The sequence below is a fragment of the Ambystoma mexicanum genome, chromosome 5p, assembly GCF_040938575.1.
Source record: "Ambystoma mexicanum isolate Mex_15411 chromosome 5p, UKY_AmexF1_1, whole genome shotgun sequence".
Taxonomy (NCBI): Eukaryota; Metazoa; Chordata; class Amphibia; order Caudata; family Ambystomatidae; genus Ambystoma; species Ambystoma mexicanum.
The window spans coordinates 1,059,168,700-1,059,190,436 of NC_090930.1; the positions used below are offsets into that span (position 1 = coordinate 1,059,168,700).

Here is a 21,737-nt window from a genome sequence, read left to right on the forward strand (position 1 = left end):
GTATATACTCATATTTGTATACATTGTACTCGCTCTCCTTTCCTTAGGGTGCAGTCACATCATGTGATATACATACATATGGTAAGTAGCAGCTTTGAAACAGAGGAATAATTTCTCTGCATAAAGATAATCAGTTAGGTTATGAACTCTTTCTGCTACTACTTCTGCTTTTTTGTTTACTTCACTGTCCGTGTATATACTCATATTTGTAGGTGTTGTCTCTTTGTGTTTTGTCTGTAATAATGCAATTATGTAGTAAGTGGGTTTTATTAGCTACTTATTACATGTTTCACAGAACGCAAAACTCTAATAAGAAAGCAGTTATCATTTCACTATTCAACATGGAAAGATTATGAATATTGCACCTTCATCATGTATGCTGCACACACTGCCTATGTTTCTGCATGAGTAGCTTAGTATACTGGATAGAACTACAGAATAGAATGCTATTTATATCAATGCATTGCTTAATGCACTAATTAGCTCATGATATTTATCCCAATGATCCTTGACCGTTTTTGGTCAGCATTAGAAGAATCCCTTGTACAGAATTTTCATGAAAAGTAAATGCACATGTGATGTCATCTTTGATGTCCTGGGTGTTAGTGTTAGCAGTGCACGGTGGCGTGAGTTATGGTTGCTTATCTTACCATAACTGACGAATTTCAGGGGTTTTTTCGGTTTTACTTTAAACCATAACGTCCCTTTAACGTTTTTTCACTTAATTTCATAGGTTTTCAGTAGCGCAACTTAACCATAACGTCCCTTTAACAAAGTTTTTTCACTGAATATATATATATATATATATATATATGTGTGTGTGTGTGTGTATGTATAGAAAATACTTGTACATGTATATGTACTTTAGAAAATAAGTGAATTTTGTGTCCACCCTTAAATAATTCAGTACTAGACACTCCATGAATATACCATATACACAATAAACATCTCCGCATGGTACGCATGTTGCACTTTATGAAGTTAGAGCACTAAGCAGTTACATCAAGTTTGGACAACCAAACAGGTGATCTAAATTCTCAAATTCCCAAAAGCATTAGACACTTTATTTAATGCAACATTTGCACAAACGACATACCAGAAGTAGCAAGATGCTAGATTGATTATGTCTTAAATCTTCTATTGCACTAAGCACTTTCTAAATGCAACATTTGCACAATCATTTTTTCAATATGGTATATATTGCGCATGTTATTTAATTAAAGCAATTTTATGTCAGCAGTGTCACCAAGATAATGATGAACTCTATGGGACATCCAGGGGGGCGCGGCTAACATGCCATGTAAGAGGACGTGCCTGATGAGAGCTGCTCCGGTGATCCGACGTTGATCCGAAATAACATGCACTGAAAATGGACAATCCGCCCTAATTATGGAAACATGGTCGTGTGAATAGATGCCCAGCCACTACCTGAAATACCGAGCAGTTTGTGTGCACTGCGGAGGTGAAATTGACATCAGAACGTTCGGCGGCCCTGGGACAAAGTATCCAAAATGGCGGATAACAAAGGGCAAGCGGCCGCGAACGAAGGATCAGAGGAATAGACCGAGGCAAGAACAAGACTACATTGTTGCCGGGGATGTGCTTGGACCCTTGCCGACGGAACGGTGAGCGGCGACTGAGGTCGAGGTCGCGCTACCGTGTGAAGAACGATGGAGCGGATCAGCCCAGGCTGTGAGCACGGTGCGGAGTAAGTGGGGGGCCGGTGACTGGAGTCTGCGCGGCCCCCCCAGCTGCGGAGGGATTTTGTGAGTGGCTTCCTGCCGCCCGCGAGTGCAGACAAACCGAAGGAGCGGGTGCCGCACTATGAACGCGGGCGTATGGCGGACGGCCCGGGCAGCGAACAGCTGCTGTGAGGAATGAACACGGGAGCAGAGGTCCCATTTATACGTGCCGGGCGCCGCATAATTATACAGGAGCACCCGCGTGGGAGAGATTGCGGGGACGAGACTCGCTGAGTCCAGCGATTCTTGAGGTGTTGGGCCAGCTGGAACAGAAGAGCTGCGCGGCTCCTCTAAAGACACTTTTCTCCTTTTTTTTCTCTTCTTTCGTTTTCTGCACGAAAGGCGAAAAACTGGCTGCTGCCTTGGAACGAAGCGCCCGGGTGAATGCAGTGCAGAGGCCTGCTGCCTCCAGTGATTAGCAGCATTAAACCGCATGAAGAGAGGAGCTACCTTACCAAAACGAAGCGCCACCAACATGCAATGAAGGCACTCGCGAGGATGAGGAGTGAAGGCTTGCTGCCTTTAGTGATCAGCAGAATTTGAACTGCACGACGTGGAGACAGACGCTGCTTGCCAGACACTTCTCCCACACGACAGGGTGAGGTGAAAGGGGAATGATTAGAACAAAGTGCTGTTAACATGCAAAGGGGGGCTATCCTTGACATAAGTACATGAGGGACTTGGAGTCTGGGGCCGGAACTAATTGTGGCAGCTATTATACATGGAAGATGCCTATAGAGCACCTGACATAAAAGGATTGTACCGCTGGGCTCAGAGTAGAAGAGTAGGGGGAAGAGGGGAGGCCTTCCTGCTCCGTCTGGACATACAACGGCGTGACCTCAATGCCACACGACCCCCGAGGCGTCGGGCGGAGGAGAATAGCCCGCAAAACACAAGGCCTGCCCATCAAGAGCTGATACTGGAAAGCACAAGGTACGGAATTGCGCAGAGTAGCAGATAAGCCATCTGGAGCGTGGGAGGGCATGACCCACTATAGCATATAGCTCGGCGCACAAAGTCCACGCAGGACACCCTGAGACGACAACCAGGACCAGTAGTGACCCACGAACATTACAGCGACACTGAATAACAGAATTGCTACACCACGGAAGCAGCTGTGTGGGTCACTTATCCCAGATCACAAAATGACAGGGAGAGTGATCAAAGGCAAGTGCAAACAATCCACGATGGATGAGTTTGCTAAGACGCAGCAGTCCCCAACTATGCAGGCGAGCGCAAGTGGGCCCACGGAAAGCTCCCTGTGGACTGAAAACCACCAGATATTGGCAGCCATAACGGAACTAAGAGATTCTTGGGGGATATCAATGGCGGATTTAAGGACCTCCTTGGAAGCTAAAATAGACGCGGTGGGGATAGACGTCACCCTGCTGCGACAAGATGTCAGGGCGCTGGTAGACAGAATGAGCAACCTGGAAAGTGCGGTCAATACCAACACAACCACCAGCACTGATAATGCTAAGGAAGTCCATATACTAAAACAGCAGGTGGCTAACTTGGAGAACCGCGTGGAGGAAGCCGAAGGGAGAGCGAGAAGGAACAACATTTGTGTGGTTGGCCTGCCGGAAGGAGAAGGCCAGGATCCCACGGACTATGTGGAGAATATGATCCTGCAGGAGATGGGAGCGGACAAACTCTCACAAGGATTCACAGTAGAGCGAGCACATAGAGCCCTCACGAGGAAACCGAAACCCGGAGCCCCTCCCCGCGCAATAATTGCCAAGATTTTGAACTATAAAGATCGTGAAAAGATTTTGGAGTATTTCAGGAAAGGGGGAACGATAGACAGAGCCTCGGCTACTATTACAGCTTATCCTGACTATACAATGCTGGTCCAGAGGCAGAGGTATAGCTACGTAGCGGTGAAGAGAAGGCTGCGCACGGCTGGCATCAAATATATGCTTCTGTACCCTGCAAGATTGAAAGTGTTGCACAAGAGCCGAATGTTTTTCTTTGACACACCAGAGGAAGCTGCTACATGGTTGGACCTACAGGACTGCCCGGAACAAGATGCTGAACGAGCCCGAGGAGAACAAGATAAGTGACTAAGACACCCTATGCATACCGGTATATCACGCTGTGAGGTTTCCGTGTAGAGACTTGATGGAGACATTACTAGATGAGTAGGGATGGGCATTGTGGAAGCCAAGTCGAGATATCCCTGACTTTATGGAGGTGCAGTGGACTGGAATATAGAGCCTTGTATATAGGAGCAAATTGGATATTAGTATGTGGTTGAATTGTAGCAAACGGGAGCAGCAGAACACAGGCACCTTACCCCCCAAGTCGTAGTAGAAGTAGCAGGATAGCCATTAGGGCTACCTCACCCTGCTGAGCTTCGAGTACAGGCTATTGCCAGAAAGTGCTAGATGCGGGGGTGCCTGAGATCCAGGGATGGAGCTGGGCAACAGTTGGTTGGTGGGTGGGGTGGGGGGGGGTGAAGTTGGGGAAGGGAAAGGTGGCGGGAGGGAAATGGGGAGGGGTGTTTGGGGTGTTTATAGTTGAGGGAAGTTTGAACTGGAGGGGGAGGGTGAAGTTAAGGAAGGGAGGAGGGTGGGAGAGGGTGTTTGTAGTTAAGGGGAGTTTGAATTGGGAAACAAGCCTATATAGATTAAGATGGAAGTGGGAACTGGACTGCACCAGGGGGAGGGGGATTCTAATGGGTCATGGAGGACCTTAATAATTACGTGGAATGTCAGGGGACTTAATAGTTATCTAAAAAGAACTAAGGTAATGTTGTATTTGCGCAGACAAAAGATAGATATTGCACTGTTGCAGGAGACACACCTGACACGGGAAAAGATGGAGACGGTGGTGAAGAAATGGAAAGGGGTTGTGGTGGGCTCGAAATACTCCGCTTATGCTAGAGGAGTACTCATCTGGGTGGCGCTGCATGTCCCGTTCCAACTGTTGCAGGTAGTGGCGAAAGCGGATGGGAGGATGGTTATATTGAGGGGATTCGTGGAGAATTGAGAGATAAGCATTGTGAATACATACGCCCCCAACCAAAATACGGCAGCATATTTCAGAACTCTGTGCCATATCCTCGGCATATGCATGGGTGGGGCGGTGATCTGGGGGGGAGATTTTAACTGTGTGTTAGACCCCAGGGTAGACAGATCGGATGGGAAGATTGATAGACCTGCCCCAGCGGCTAGAGCGCTGCAGACTCTGCTGGACGACTTTGGTCTAGCGGATGTGTGGAGAACAAGACACCCCCAAGATAGGCAATACTCACACTACTCTGCCCCGCAGCACTTGCATACGAGGCGGGACTATGTCTTTGCTACGTCGGACGTGGTGACGGAGTGCACTCAAGCAGAATATAAAGCGATGGTCCTTTTGCACCACTCGCCCCTGGCCATAGGGTGGCAATACTGCCCCCCGAGGGCAAGGATTCCGACATGGCGCCTTCGGGCAGAGGCACTTAAGGATCCCGTTTTCAGGGAAGATATAAGGGAGGAGATTATTAACTACTTTGAGACAAATACGGGCAGCGTCGACTCGGCGCGCACATTGTGGGAAGCTTTCAAGGTGGTGATGAGAGGGGTAGCTATAGCGAAATCAAAAGGCCTACAAGGTGGGATTTTGGCTGATATACATGAAACAGAAATGGAACTGGAAAAGGCATTGAAGGAGGGAGGAGCAGATATGGAACCGATACCGATACTGAGACTGCAGCAAAAATGTGCAGAGCAATGGGAAAGATTATGTAACCTCAATTATAAAAAATACATAGAGACAGCATGCGGGAGGGGATAAAACGGGAAGGCTTCTGGCGTGGTTATACAAGAGCGAAACTCCCAGACCCACGATTAGAACAATTGTGAGAGAAGATGGTAGTGTAGCTGACACCCAGGAAGGAGTTAATCAGGAGTTTGCAGAATATTATAGGTTAATATATGGGGATGAGGGGGGTAGTAGTCTTGGGGAGGTCACAGAAACACTGGCGGATATAGGACTGCCCGAGGATAAGTGTGGAAGAAAGAGGAGCTGTATGGACCGATTACCTTGGAGGAGTTAGAGAAAGTGGTGAGGCAGCTGCCTACCAGTAAGACCCCAGGGTCAGACGTGTTCCCGAGTGAATTTTATAAAGTATAAAAGGAGGAAGTGCTCCCCCCAATGCTAGAAATGTTAAATGAAGCGTTTGAGGTGGGACGGCTGCCGGAGTCACTCAGAGAGGCGATCATAATACCACTACCCAAACCCAACAAGCCTGGGCATAGTTGCGGCTCTTATAGACGTTTGTCAATGTTGAACCAGGACAGCAAGATATTGACGGCTGTCCTGGCGAATAGACTGCGCAGAGTTATTGGTAAACTAATACACCCCGACCAGACGGGCTATGTCCCGAATAGAAATATAACGCATAATCATAGATGACTCCATCGGTTGGTTGAGTGGGGGAGCAAGAACGAGGGTGAAATGGCGATTGTGTCCTTAGACGCGGTTAAAGCATTTGATTCAGTCAAATGGCCATGGCTGCTTGCCGACTTAGCGAGCTACGGAATGGGGCCTGGATACATAAGGTGGGCAAAGATGCTATACAGTGAACCGTTGGCTAGGGTCAGAACAGGATCGGTGATATCTAAAAGATGGCAATTAAGCAGGGGCACTAAACAAGGGTGCCCATGTTCCCCAATGCTCTATATACTAGCCTTAGAGCCCTTAGCAATATACCTTAGGCAACAATGACACTATAGGTATCGGGGTGGGTGGAGAACGACACCTGATCTCCTTGTATGCAGATGACTTGCTGCTGTACTTGAGGTATCCGGAGGAAAACCTCCAGTACATACTAGAAGTAATGGATAAATATGCGGAGCTGTCTGGCATAGCGGTGAATCCTCAAAAATCTAGTATCTTCCCGCTGGGTAGTTATAAGGGAATCCCTGTGGGAAGATTACCGGTGCTACAAACACCATGGGCGTTTGGCAAATTTAGGTATCTTGGGATAGATGTGTACCACATGGTGGAAGTGGAGCACAGATACAATACTGAGATGGCTATCAAGAGGATCGAGAAATGTATGAAATTCTGGGAGAAGTTGCCTCTAGCAATAATGGGACGAGGGGCAATGCTTAAGATGGTGGTCCTACCCAGGCTCCTGCACTATTTTGGAAATATTCCATATCTGATACCCAAGACATTTTTCACCAAACTGAATAGCATATGCAGGGATTTCCTTTGGCATGGTACCCGGAACAGAGTGGCATTGTGGAAGCTGCCGAACTTTTACGAAAAAGGGGGAATAAAACTGCCCAATTATGAGGTCTATTATATAGCGAGCCAACTGCAATATGTAGCTAAATGGCTCTCAGATGAACTGACCCCTGAATCCAGGTTGTTTGGACATGATTGTGCCCCATTTTATCTGAAAGAATTCATCTGGCTGCCCAAGACAGAAATGGAAGGGCACCTCAAGATGATGAAGCTTGGGTGGGAGATGTGGCGCCGAGCGTGCCAGATGATGGAAAACCCATTCCCATGCTCCCCGCAGGTACCACTAGTCGCGCTGGCGGGGGGAGATAAGCAGCTGAGGATGACACTTAGGAATCATTGGGAGGCGATTGGGGTGGTGACAATGGGGGATATTTGGCGGGAGGGGACCATCACAGACTTTGAAGTGCTGGGGGAGGAGACGGGGTTACACACGGGCCAGTATATTACATATCACAGGATGGTCCAGAGAATTAGGAGAACATGGCCCGAAACGGTACTGGAGGAAGAACCAGATGCTACTGTAGACATGATATGATATGACAGAGGGGGGTCATGAGATCTCCAGGCTGTATGAGATGATGATGTCCAAGGTTGGGAAGGAGTTAACACAATTGAGACTAGACTGGGAAGCGGAAGTGGGTGCCCCGCTAGAAGATGGGATGTGGGAGCGTGCTTTGGGATACCACAAGAAGGTGTCAAGGAATGCGAGACAAACAGATACAGCTGTATATTATGCATAGAGCATACATGACACCAGAAAGGATATCCAGGTTCAAGGATGCGGGGAGACCAGCATGTCCCAAATGCGATGAAGAGAAGGCTGGCATGGTGCACATGTTCTGGACATGCCCAGTAGTTGAGCGCTTCTGGGGTGAAGTGGCACAGAAACTGGAGGAAAAGGGGGTCACGATGGTTGTAAATACAGCTTGGGCTTGCTTGCTTGGGGGGGGGTTTCCCCAGATCACAGAAACTCAGGCATGTTAGTAAATTGAGGGATTTAGCATATGTGCTCGCAAAAAGGATTGCCATGGGATGGAAGACATGTCATAAGCAACGGGTGGAGGTGTGGTGGAAGGATTTGCATAAGTGGGCGGAGGCAGAAACCATGGCATGGCAGGAGGCGAGTATTGTAGGGGTAGAAGAGGCAGGAAGCTTGATGGCATGGAGATCATTAATAGCGGAATTGTTTGGGACGGCACAAGACCTGACAGGATCCACCGAGTGAGACCCCACCACGCGAGGCAGATACAGAATATGTGGAACAAATAGGCTCGTAAGGGGGGTGGCATGGGGAAAGCAGTGACCCGAACAAATCGATGAACATTTGTATTGTTGCACGTACTGCATATGTGGTTTGTATTGTTTTTGTCTGAATATATTAATAAAGTTAAACTCTAAACGAATTTGCAGTCTAGTGTCTCCAAGTAAAGGAGGGCACTTACAATTTACAGGTTAAATGCAAAAACACCAATGTACCATTCACAATCTGACGAAGCCCAGTTCGGGTGAAACGCGTTATTGTGTCTGTTCTTTGAACTTGCCCACCTACTAACCAATAAAGGACTTTTATTGTGGTGAAAGTGGCTGAGGTGTGATTCTTGGACCAATAATGGAGGATTGCTGCTGTGAACTGCGTAATTGCAGTTTTGTTTGTTTTTTATATATATAAAGAATTGTTTTCGCCTTCTTTCACAACTGCATGAGTGGAACTCTTGTCACTTCATTAAGTCTACTGGTCAGATGGACTCCCTGATCTCCAATTTATATTGCCTTTTGTGACATTGAGATTGACTTCATGAGGAAAAGTGACACAGCAACTCCATACACGAGACGTGTCCTCATACTGTTCATTTCCTGTATACAACTTCATTTGCCTCATGTTTTAAACAGATTACTAATTTACACAAATGATCAGTTTTGTATAGCCGTTTTTAATAACTTGCTAACATTCATTTTAAGAACACAAGTAATGAGCAAAACTTGCTTTTATTCATTCTGTGAGCTCGAAACAGGACACCTTTTTGTCTTAATGTTTTTTACTGTTATCTAAAGATGGCATAACTAAGAGGCTGGCATTCCAGCTGAAATAACTTTCTGAAGATGTTAACTGTTCGGGCAGTTAGACCACAGACTTTCTGAAATTACAGCAGGGTTTAAGTTGTTGTGTAGATAAACATTTCCATTTCCAGTGAATTTCCATGATCTCTTTTCTCTTGTAGGTGTCTAAATTGAATGGAATCACTCGGATGTCATCTTCGAGCGCCAATGCAGCCAGTGCCAAAAAGACAAGAGACGTGAGACCTTCACCCTCCAAAACTGTGAAGTACACTGCAACAGTGACTAGGGGAACAGTCACTTACACCAAAGCCAAGAGAGAACTGGTCAAGGAAACCAAACCGAATCTCATCAAGTCCAGTTCCACTGTTAAACACACGATCTCAGGGAAATTTGAAAGTAGCAATGCAAAAACCCGTAAACAGGTGCTATCCCTTGCAGCGTCCAGGGCTATCTGTGCTGCTGCTAACTGTGTTAGGGTCAACGGTAAGTTAAACAAAAAAGCTAACCCTGCCGAGGAGGTTAGACAACTAAGGGAGGGACTGCGCACTTCTAAGCCAAGACTGGAAGAGACTACTTCCCCAGAAAAGCAGTCGCCAACCAAGAAAATCAAATTGACTGTCAGCACCCCAGAGGTAAAATGCAGGGCTGTGACTACTGATAAGCTGGTAGTGAATGGCCACATAAAGAAAGAAGTGCCAGAGAAAATGTTGGAGAGGATTAGGCCGAAAAGGACAGGCTCTACAGAAAAGACCACACCTGTTAAACAAGCACACGGCAAGATGGAAATGGAGGCCTGTGAAAATCGCTCTACCTCACAGACTGATTCTTCGCACAAGTTAGTTGACTCTACAGTAAAGCAGGAAAAGGGTAGCAAGTGTGGGTGGCCCATCATGTGTGAAATTCCTGTTCTTCGGCCTACCTCCAAGGAGTTTCATGACCCATTAACTTTTATCGAGTCCATCCGATCTCAATATGAAAAGTATGGGATGTGTAGGGTGATCCCCCCTTCCGATTGGAGGCCTGAGTGCAAACTAAATGACGAAATGCGCTTTGTAACACAGATTCAGCACATCCACAAGCTAGGCAGACGCTGGGGAACCAATGTGCAGCGGCTAGCATGCATCAAGAAACACCTCAAAACTCAGGGCATTACGATGGATGAACTTCCACTCATAGGTGAGGTGATTGCATTGGGAGTTTCATGTGCCTTTTATTCCATATCCTTTAGCTTCCTTGGCCTTACACTATGTGGTGACTAGTGGGTGATTCCATTAAGCAACTAGACTTATATGGGCTTTTAGGAAGTCTGGTGTTGTGCAGGTGGATTCAGTTTGGCTGAATTTGCTGATCCGTTTTTGCAAAATTGAATTCTCTCCTGTTCATTCCTTTTCTTAAAATCTTGTCTCTTTAAGGCTGTAAACCTAAGTGTTTTGTTAAATTATATGCAGCCCTTTTTCCTGAAGTTGTCTTCGGAAGGTTGTGCTGACTTCAAACATGCACAACAGAAATACCCATTCTATTGTTAAAAAAAAATCCGAAGACTTAGAGCAATTGCCTTGTGAAGACCATGTTTCATTATTTCTCTCGGCAGTTGGCATCCACCCCCCCCAGTGCTGGATGAAGTTGCACCGAATCAAACATTATACATTTGCCAAGTGTGTCCAATTTAATACGAAACACTTCACTTATGGAGGCACTTGACAAGTAAACTGCTTACTTATTAGGGTGTTTGTTCATTTTCTTTGAAAGTTGCCTTTTTTTTGTCGTCCTCCTCCCTCCCCTGCAAACAATCCCCTCCCCGTCCTCCCAACCATACTTACCTTCTTATTTCTCCTTTTTCGGGGGCTAACGCGCTGGTAACACCTCTGTTCCCAACGTGTCCACTCCTGATGGTTGCCATGGAATGGGAAAACTAACTCGGTTTTCCCTTCCCCATCGGCCATTTTCTTTGACATTTTTTTTTTCTTTCTGTTGAAAAAAATGCTATTTATACCCCGTTCTTGCAGGCCGGGGTACTAATAGCAATAAGCCCCTCGCCTCTGGGGCATTACTGAGTCAAGTAATGCCCCACTGCTCGGACATCTTAAGTGATACCTGGTCTTAAACTCTTAGTTCTTGGGGCACCCAAGTACTTGCTCATGTCATGCCATTAGAGTGGTCGGGAATGTGAACTATCTATGAACCATTAATTACTGGTGAAATGCATTATATATGGGGCATTGTTGTATATGTGAGGCTAGAGTGGCACAGAATAAACCATGTGTAGAATAAAATATTCACATTTTAATAGTCAATTGATTTTGAAAACCCTCAGTGTTCATTGGAGTCAAAAGGCCAGCTTCCATTGACTACTGTGCCTCACATGATAAACTAAAAGAGAACTCATATGCTGCTTACAACTGGAATTTGAACCAAGACATTAAACCTTGTAGAGTTATGCATCTCGTGTTAAGATGGACTCTGCCAACTATTCTCTTTGGTGTACTGTGGCGGGTCGGACGAAGGAGCCGGACACTTGAGGGACATCTTTTCTGGTGTTTATTAAAATAAGGATAAGGCCCGTCTTTCCCTATTGCTATAGGAGTATCCCTACCTGTGTAAATAACTAAAGGTGCTTGTTAGTCGGCAGGAAGTCACTAAGGAATATGTCCACGGTTCAAAACTAGTTCTGACCATACCATTATCTTATCCAGGAGAATCTCGCCCCTCTGCTGGTTGTCTCTTAATGGCAATGTCTCTTCTTTACTCCAAAGTTCTCTTACTATATCTTTAGTCTCTTGCAACCTAGGCAAGTTTGTGCAACTCTTTCACAATGCACTTGAATTCTATCCCCTCTTTAAAACAGTTTTTCGACACTCCTTTTTAGTATGCTTTCTTATACTTTGATCTAGGCTTGTATGCTTTTCTGACTCTTGTAACCCAGGACTTCTTAAATTGGGTATACTTTCTTGTGACTTGACCTTTCCCCTCTCCTGTGGTTGCTCAGTTGAATTATCTGTCCTCTTATGTGGTTCACTTGACTTCAGGTCACATTCATATTAATAGAATTCTCTCTCTGGTTTGCTCCACTCTTTACTTCTCAAATCTCTGAATACTTCCCATCCCCCCTTCCCAGGGTATTTGTGGCTAGTTCTTAACATCTTCTCTTTCGCACTTATTCATTCTCTTTATTGCATTAACACAGTGCCACTTAAGTGGCTTAATAATCAGTATCTCGTCAATTTCACTGGGATGAGTTGTTCCAGCTCCATAACGATGGTCCAGCGTCGTCCTGGTTCTCCAGCTATCCCAGTTACCTCTGTGTCTGCAGGGGAACGTCATTGAGCTCAGCGCTCGCTCTGGTTCTCTTTCCTCCACTCAGGATTTTGTGTTCCTGAGTGTTTTCTCTCTTGTTGCGACCAACTATCTGTGCAGGTAGTAGGGCGTCTTGGTGACTCCCTGTTGGGTGGTTTCAGCGCTGCTCTTGACACACTGCCCACCACAAAGACATCATGGTCACACCACCACTGGGGTTAGGATTCACTTCTCTGCTCGGAATTCCCAGACCTCCATCGTTTCCCTCGAGTGTTCGGGACTTCTCTGAAAGTCACAGGCTCTGCGGCTTTCCTTAGCTCTGTCACTTCCAGACATGTTGTGAGGGGGCTTCCCCTGCTTACGCTAATCTCTGTACTACGCCTTTCCTATGCATACTCTGTCTTCAGTCTACTCATCTCAGCTAAATGTAAGTCTCTCCTTAAAGAGACAGATCATTGTCCTTGGACATAATGAGGTATTTTAGTTCTCTTCAGCCACATCTCTGGATCTTATAATGGTCTTCATATTTGATAGTCCCATCTATGCTTGGATGGTGTAGGGAGTTCCTCACAGGAATGGGGGCCCTTGTCCCCTAAGTGGGGTGTCTCCCAATGAGGTCCCACTTACCCAGACCCCTAAGGGAGGGTCTTGCGGAGCAGGCTCGCCTCCCTATCCTCAGGGGAGGCTCCCCCCTGGGAAGAAGGGACGAATACCCTTGATTCGTCACTGTGCATTTGGTCCATCAATGAGCCAGTTGTGTGGGTGAAAAGCGGGGATGAGCAGGAGTTTTTATTATCCATCTAATTGATAGTTTGTAATCATGGTTTTCCGGTCCTGTTGATTCCAAGTGCAGCTAAAGGACTGATTTGTGGCAGGGTAAGCACTAGTCAGTCCTTAACCTTAACAAAAACATTTCTAAAACTTTTTACAGATTTATTTTTCTATTCTCAGATAACTTTGTTACGAAGTCTGAAGAGACTTTTAGGGTTAGGGAGGCACAATACAGATTTTGTGATAAAAGGCAGGTTTTTCAGGTAGTTGGTTGCAGTGTTCTCAAATGAAATATTTTTTGCAACACAAATTATTAATACGGTTTTAGTTCATTTTTGTTTTCTTGATGTGTTCACCATGAATGAAAACGGGGACAAATGTAGACTCTGGGTAGAATCAGAGCTAAGTAATCTGAGCCGACATAAAGTAGAAAGGTAAAATCAGTTCCGAGCCAAAAAAAGGAACATCAATTTGAACTTTTTCGTTATAGTTGTTGAAATGGAACGTTTCTATTGAATCAGTACTCCCAACTCAAATGCCACCCCTTTCACCTTACAACAGTATTCTGCAATCAGAGGTGTTTGCGCTTTGAAGTATCAGCAAAGCCTTGCACGTCTAACAAGAGTAGGATCCTTGCTGTTTCTACTTCTAGACAACTTGAAAATGGTGTTTGTTTCCTACTGTCCTGCATACCAGTTAATTTGTCAAATGAATTTCAAAATTGCCTGCTTTGCATATCGGTTTTGTTCATTTTTTTAAATGCAGATAAAAGTAACCCTTACATGTTCCGCACTTGTTTGCGGTTATTAATGATTTCAATATTGCTGTTCACAAAATCTTTTAGTCATCCAAATGCCACATTAATGATCTCCAAACATATCAAAGGTGTGCACACATAGCAAACCGTGTTTGTGCTGTGTAAAGCAAGTAGCTGTGTCTTTTCTAAGTTTTTTGTGTGTGAAAAGAACTGATGGGTGCGTTTTGAATTGATGGTAAAAATACGATTGGGGGTTTCAATCATGTTCCTCAAAGATAGCAATGTTGGGACAAATCACGAATACCACCTTTTTAGCTGCTTGCATGCTTGGATATAAAAAACGCTTGATTAGTTTGTGGAGAAAGGGAAGTAGAATTATAATGCCAGTTGGCAGACATTCTGATGGGATTCAAATCTATCTAAGAATTAGTAAATATCCCACCATGAGAATATGCCATGAGGTAAACCAATTTATTTATCGTCCAGTTTGCTGGACAACCACAAAGTACACACTAGTTGCCGAGTGTTTTAAAAATGCTTTAGTGGGCAACGAAAGGAAAGGCTAAGCTTATTGCACCACAGAGACAACCCACCAGGAAACCTTAAAGGAACATATTCCTAGAATCCTTTGCTAACCTTAAAGTCTCAAATGTTTCGCCATGGTAGAATTAAAGTACAAATTGGCCAACAATTGAGTTGATGTTGGAAAGAAACATTCATCCAAACAAAAATGCTTGTCACTTGGGAAAATGGCCCATGAAAATAAAGATTTGATGAAAGTCTTAACATAAAAATGTCAGCTGACATATTGAAAGCCGAAGCAACTACATGGGGAAAAGGTTTTTGAAAAAATAGGTAACTATTTTCTGAATCAATATTCTAAACGAGCAAAAACAAATAATCTTATTTGTATACATACCCAGAATGTTAATTTGACAAATATAATTGCGGTCAAGGAGCATAGTGAAGAACAAAAGGTATTTCGATCTGTAAGGCTTGGCGAATATTTTCTGATCAATTGTAAAAGGTGGAGGAAAAATGGTTGACATTTAGACATGATATGGGGCTCTCGTGTCCTGCTCGTTATTATTGACGTAATGCCTTTTTACTCTGGAACGTTGTTCCACATAATTTCCTTTTCGAAGAAGACAAGTGAATGTTTTGTTTCTCGTACTTGTTAATCTGCCTAGTGTCACATGTTTTGCATAGGCTGCCATCTAGCGGTTGGCTCAGGGTATTACATCTCCTTTTTTTCTCGAAATAAAGTATCGTTAACAGCTTTCCAGTCGCACTATACCATCCTACGTGTGTGGGTACCCAAAAACCTTAATGCTTTGACATCGTGAGGGTGTGTGTTTTGTTTTTTATGCCATAGGTTGGCAGTACGTTAGTGTCTTGGGCAACAAATTAATCTTTCGACACCATGCCGGCCCTCCTTTTATAACTCTACAACAGTCACCATTAAAATTCAAAGAAACAAATCACACGATTTGTAAAGCCGCGTTGTCACTCGGCGTAAAGGAGTGAAGGTGGGATGGAACAGTTAGATTTCACTAGAATGCCTCCAGACCCCACGCCATATTTTTTCAGGCTTGTTAGATTTCCTGACCACCCATGGAAAACACTTCAATTCTGCCTGGAGTGCAATTCGAAATTCCCATGGGGATTTTACAGGGTGTGTAGAACAATTGCCATCCAAGGGACCCCACAGACTACTAGTGTCCAGTGTGCTAAAGCCCAAAACATTTAAGGAGTGCAACAGCAAGCATTGTGCCGCCCACAGAATGCATGCCGAGTTGGCCCATGGTGATTCCACTGCCTCAGCTGAGGTGATCTATGTAGGGAATTTGGGTATCTGGGTTGAGGTCTACCTTGAAATATCCTATAGCTGTGCCAAAAACCTTACAGTTGGCCCTCAACTCCAAAAGACTGGTGTCGAGCTGTTCTATGGAGAAATCACTTGGTGGTGGTGACATTGCGCATACACAAGGCCAAAAACGGACAGAAACCTGAAATCCCCTGCTCTGGAGGAACCACCGAACAATCTGGGTTGGCTCCAAAGCCTACAGAAACCAACTTTGCCAAGGCGTTGAGCGTGAATAGTGCCAGTGCACAAAAACATTATACACCCGTTACATGTTGGGAAAGAATACGTCTGAGAGAAATGGGCTCTCAAAGGGATACGAACTTCCCCACAAGAGGCATCACACTGAGGAAGGAACGACTGAATAATGCAGAAAAAGGGTCTGTTGGAATTCTCATACACAAAGTATGGGGCCAGGAGGAGAAGGAGATGGCCGAAGAGGAGACTCCCTCCCTTTCAACCTTTCTACCCAAGCCTGCTAAACGATCCCAGGTTAAGATAATCGACGGCTTTAACATCACTGGACAGAGTCATCTTGCTTATGCAAGACACTGAGCGTTTCAGGATAAAATGACAAATTGTTGCTACACAAAACAAAAAATGAATAGGCACTATATTGGAGCCTCTAGACGAGGAGTGCCAAAAGTTGGGGGATGATCAGGAAGAATATCCTCTGAAAGAGGACAATCCAGAGGAATATCATATGTCTTCCCCTGAAGACGAAGATCTTTCAGTTACCCTAGCCTACAGAGGATCATTTCCAATACACCTTACAGAAGAGCCAACAGTACTTTTGGTATTAAGGCACAGGAATATGACGGTCGACTTTTAGGATGTACTAATAGAAAAGCAGCTTTCCCACAATGCCTTCAAGGAGATCTATACAAAAAAGGATTGCCCCCTCACTGTTAAGCCGGGTGCCACTAAAGCCGTAAACGCTACAAAAAATGAAACCTAAAAAATAAAAGCAGTCGACCAGACTCCCATGTATATACAAGGCCTTGCAAGACCTTACTCTCTGGTGGTTAAAACCGTTCAGGGGAGAACCAATATCTCTCTGCACCCACTTGATAGGTAGGGAAGCACACTTTTTGTTTTTATTGTAGGTGGATCATAACGCAAACATTATTTACTCAGTAATGATCTTTCTGTCTAATGTATCTGCTTAGTCGCATGTGCCCATCCGGCCTCACAACATGGTAGGCGGAGTCTATGTATAAAAAGGCAATTACACTCACGCAGAACACTATGCGTCATGTCAGACTGAGAACGTTGACCTGCGAAGGATCATGGGTACCTCCACACCTAGGATATGCAATGGTGTGAGCGGAAGACCCATGGTGTTGCCACTTTTTTTTTTTTTTAAGAAATGTAGTATTCTGAGTCAACCAGTAGATGTCGGCCTATGCAAAGCACATGTAGGGACATATACCGCGTACATGTTGGGGCCTTGGGATTGTCTGTAAATTGTAAACTGACTTATTCATGAGAAACACTTTAACCAAAACAGTGACCACATTCAATAACATTGAGTACATTTCACCACTGCATGGCAACAGAACATTACATTTGCAGCAAAGGGAATACAAATGGATTCATAAGCTTAAAACAGTTTGTCGTGGACTCAAAGAATTTTATTTGAAAGCATTGGTTAACAATCAGTGAAGTCGGACATTATCGGACGAAGGAATATGATGCCACACACTGTTGCTCAATCCATTGTCAGTTTGATTTTAACCCCCACAAATGTAGCATTACTAGCAAACTCTCCACTCTAATATCTCAGGCCAAAGTCCTCCAGGCCAAGTTTGGTAAATTTTCTTGTGCTCATGTTCTAACCTTTTATCAGCAGAAGCAGAGCCATGTCTCAGCCCCATCGTCACCTATGGGGCTGAGACATGGCTCCCACAAAATCCATTGTATTGGGATAGAATGGAAGACCAATTTTGGAAAAAAGTACTCAAACTCCCTAACACAACGCCAAATACTCTCTTGCGGTTTGAGTTGGGCAGTTTGTCAATGCACATCCAAGTGTCTTGGAAAAGATGTTGTCTTTTCCGCAAATGCTTACTGGGTCTTGCTGCAAACAATTTTCTCTCAATATTGGCAAACTATCTTTTGCTTTCTCCACACTCTTTTCCAGCAAACTGGAGAGCTAGTGTCCTCTTTGATCTGGCTGATGCGAACATCTCGCTAAACCTTTTGCTCAATCCATCGAAAGCCAAGCTCAAATTGTATCAACTAGATTGGCATCATACCCCACAGAAATGCTTATTGCTAAGAGACTTTGACAGATCATCCTTTGGCCATAAAAAATTTCGACAAACAGCTGACTATTTACTGAAGTGCCCGTCATACACACTTAGAAGCCAAATCCTAAGATTTCGCATGAATTTATGGCCAACCAATCAAATCTTATTAAGAAGGGGTCTAATTCATGTTGATGCCGCGTACTGTCGGTTTTCTAAAGTTGATGGAATGAAAGAGACACTAAAACACGTATTAATTGTGTGTGTTGCCTTGAGAAAACAAAGGAAAATTGTCCTTCATAAGTTAATCCAGCCACATCATTTAACGCGGTCAGATGATGAACTATGGTATGAATTATTTGCTACCTCGAAAATCTCATTGAGAATAGCCACTATGCAATTTTTAAGTGCAGTATTGCCTAAAGACTGATCATCTAGTGATTTTATTCTGGGTTATTAGTTGTCACACATGTTTAGGTTTTATTTATAATGTGTGTGTGGCTGGACGTTAGAATTGAGTTTAAGTATGCTGTTATATTGATCTTTACTTCCCTTTGCCTTTTATTCTCTGGCTTTCTCATTTTATCCTTATTCTTTTTTAAGTTGTCATTTGTCTCTTCCTAATGCGATTTGCAATTTGAAGTTTTATGAAAAAAAATTTTTGAAAGGTTAATTTAGTTTAACCAACCAAAATAAAATTTTTAAAAAAACAAACTTTTTTGGAGAGAAACAAGAATATTGGGCTGCTTCAAAGAAACACTTTTAAAATACTAACATTGTGCAATGATATTTGGAATGTGGTATGTAGTATGTTTAGGTGACAAAGCCCAAGCTTGCATTCCATACTTGCTGGCAACGGCAGGCACATAACCAGGTCGTAACCAAGGGCAAAGACCAGTAACTGGCAAGTACGGGCCACCATCAAGGTCGTTATCGCCCTTTGCAACCTAGGGTAACCGTGCTCTTGCTAAGGGCCAATAATTTTAGAATGGAAAAAAATGCTACAGTAGACTGCCACCCCCTTTTCTACCCAAAAATAATGCTGCCTGGAAGCAGAGTAGGATCAACACAAGGCCATGACCTAAACGTAAATGTAAGCAAAGGTTAATTGCGAGTATTACAAAGGTGGGCCAAACGTAACAAATCTTCCAAAAAGGCTTCACCTCGGGTAGAGCAATTCAAATCTCAATCCAGTTCTGTTCACCGGAGAGAATATGACTATACTGTCACTCAGACTGGGGGTTTCAAGAGTCTTCGGCACTTGACCTCTGGGTGTCGGCTTCTTCTGGTATGCAGGCCTTTGTTTTTCTGATTCTCCTCATTGACTCTGGGGAAGTCCTTTTTGCTCAGGGGTCCCTATAACCAGGTGCGCCTGCACACACGACCAAGAAAGCGGATGCTGAGGTAATTTCTGGCAAACCACAAAGCTTTTAGCAGCCGTCTGGCAAACTGAGCTGGCCTAGCAGCTTGCCCTCCATTTACTTACGATTTCATGTTCTGGGGGAACTGACGTTATCCCCCACGTGCCTGCTGTTAATCTTCTTTGGCAGGTCATCATGCTTGCCCTCCTGAGGGAATCCCCTCTGCACTACATATTGTCTCTTCACTCAAATCTTTTATTTGCCATAGGTCTGTACCAACGGCCTTCCTATGCTCCCCACTGGCAGTTGTGGGATTTATCTCCCCTGCAAACACATCTCCTCCCTCCCCTGGTGGTCTTTCTCTTTTGAGCCCTCCCCAAACCCCTCCTCAGATTTATTTTTCTCCTGCTTGAAGTACCACCTCCTTTGACCTCCTTTGTATCTCTCCTTTCAACTTCCTCCTTGATGTTTTTATCTCCTTGATGTTTTTATCCCCTCAATGTTTCTCCCAACCACACTCCTCACCCTTTCTGCTACCTTCCAACCACCAGTACTTGTTTATCAACTCCTGTCACCCACACTCTACCTTCACCTTCCTCATTTAAGGGCCTAGGCCCTTCCTATCAGTGGGGGGCATCCAGTGCCCCTCATTGTAGCCTGGACATTGCTCCCTGTTATTAAATTGTCCCGATTTTGATCTGCTTCTTCAGTTGCCCATTGCACTGCACGCCAAGCTGATGTCAAGCCTTGCCATCACTTTTATTTTCGTAGCACGGTCCAAGTGGTGCTAAGCGGACTGCTCTCACCCTCTGCCCGCAGGATGTCTGCTTTTCCAAAGCTTTTTTTCTGGTGATTTCCAGCATGCCACTGTGAGGGTCTCTGCCCCCATATAAGTTGGCGGTCTTTCCTCCTCTTCTGTGGTCGTCCAGGGATGCAAGGACAGCAAATCATCCAGGAAATGGGGAGACCACTTAAAGGGATACATTTCTGCGGTATTCAGAATTCCTGAGACCCTTGCATTGAGCCTGGGGAGAGGCGGGGTGGCCATTTATCCCTCTCTATCTCCTCTAGGCCCAGCATCACTTCTTGCGGTTTGTGGCATGTGGCTACTGCGTCCCTCGCAGCCACAATTCCAGACAGGGGACATTGTCAAGGGTAGTCATCATGGAAACGGCAGCTGGATTTCAGGAGAATCCCCTCTTCAATTTTTGATAGTGACCATGAGGAACTAGAAAGGGTATCTGATCTGAAGCCTACTGCAGCATTGGCTATGAGAAGTAGGTTTGTTTTTTATTTTTTCACCCTGAGAAATATAAGTAGCATCCGGCAGCAAGTTGGAGGTGGGTTGAAATAGGTGGAGGTCTTGCATAGCCAACTGCTTGCTCTCGGAATGTATTCTTTATACCATTGCTTAAATCCTGTGATTTAAGCAACATGATTGGTTGCTCAGGAATCCCCTGGTGCTATGGTTTATTAGCGTAGTGTAGCATTCTGCCTCCCAGCCAATTCCAGCACCCACCCCAAATTCCTCCTCTGCGCCCCCTGCTGTAGGCTGCCTGGTCCCTCGCCGGAACACTGCCCACGCTTCCCCATTGTGGCAATGGCCTGACATGGAAAGGGAGATGGTACAATGCATGTTCCTCTTATCCAAGACCATGGTGGCCATCTTGTTTTGTAGTTTAAGTTGAGAAACGTCAACCTTGTTGTTTCTGAACTGAAAGAAATACATCCCAGTAAGCATCCCATGAAGCTAATAGCAATAAACCCCTCTGGGCAGGTGGACTTTACTGGGACAGATCATGCCCAGTCTCCCGTTAAAACCCTTGCTTCACGCAGGCTTGTAACTGGCCCTTTGAAGTCCCCCACCCGTCAGGGTTTGTTGCTTATGTAATAAACGTACCTATGCAAACTGTCATATTTGCACATGTTTAAAAAGGTTTTCTTGAATTTTCAAGTATTTCCTCTAACTCATTAACACAGCTACTAGCCCTATCTCTAGTTGCACGTTTCACATTTCACAAATGTTTATTTTCTATCCTAACAGTAAAGCCAAGAATAACCAGGCTTAAATCCCTCAATGCTAGAGCATGTTGCGATACAGGTTTACGTGAATGTTTCGAGACAATATTCGCGCTTGGTACAGATTTCTTTAAATAATGGTCTATGCAGATCACAAGTAATTGGACAAGTAATAGTTGAAATAACTAAGCAGAATATTGAAATCAACTGTATCGTGAATTGCAAAAGTATTGCATTTTATTTCTTGTTGTTCAGCAGAACATCTGGACACGTGCTTCGACCAGCTTGGTCGTTATGAAGGCTGTATATTGTCATTATTCCAAATTTAAGGCAGACAAAGTAATAAAGGCAAGATAACCAAGAGAAAAAGACAAAAAGCAT

General features: G+C 44.6%; 1 protein-coding gene across 3 annotated transcripts in view; it reads left to right on the top strand.

Annotated features, from left to right (window-relative positions):
* Positions 1-21,737, top strand: part of JARID2 (jumonji and AT-rich interaction domain containing 2) — a 1,398,385-nt gene that overhangs the window by 946,029 nt on the left and 430,619 nt on the right. For all 3 annotated transcript variants that reach the window (XM_069613558.1, XM_069613560.1, XM_069613559.1), the window contains exon 7: positions 9,203-10,217. In XM_069613558.1, coding sequence (XP_069469659.1) covers positions 9,203-10,217 — 1,015 coding nt within the window. The remainder of the gene's footprint in view (positions 1-9,202; positions 10,218-21,737) is intronic.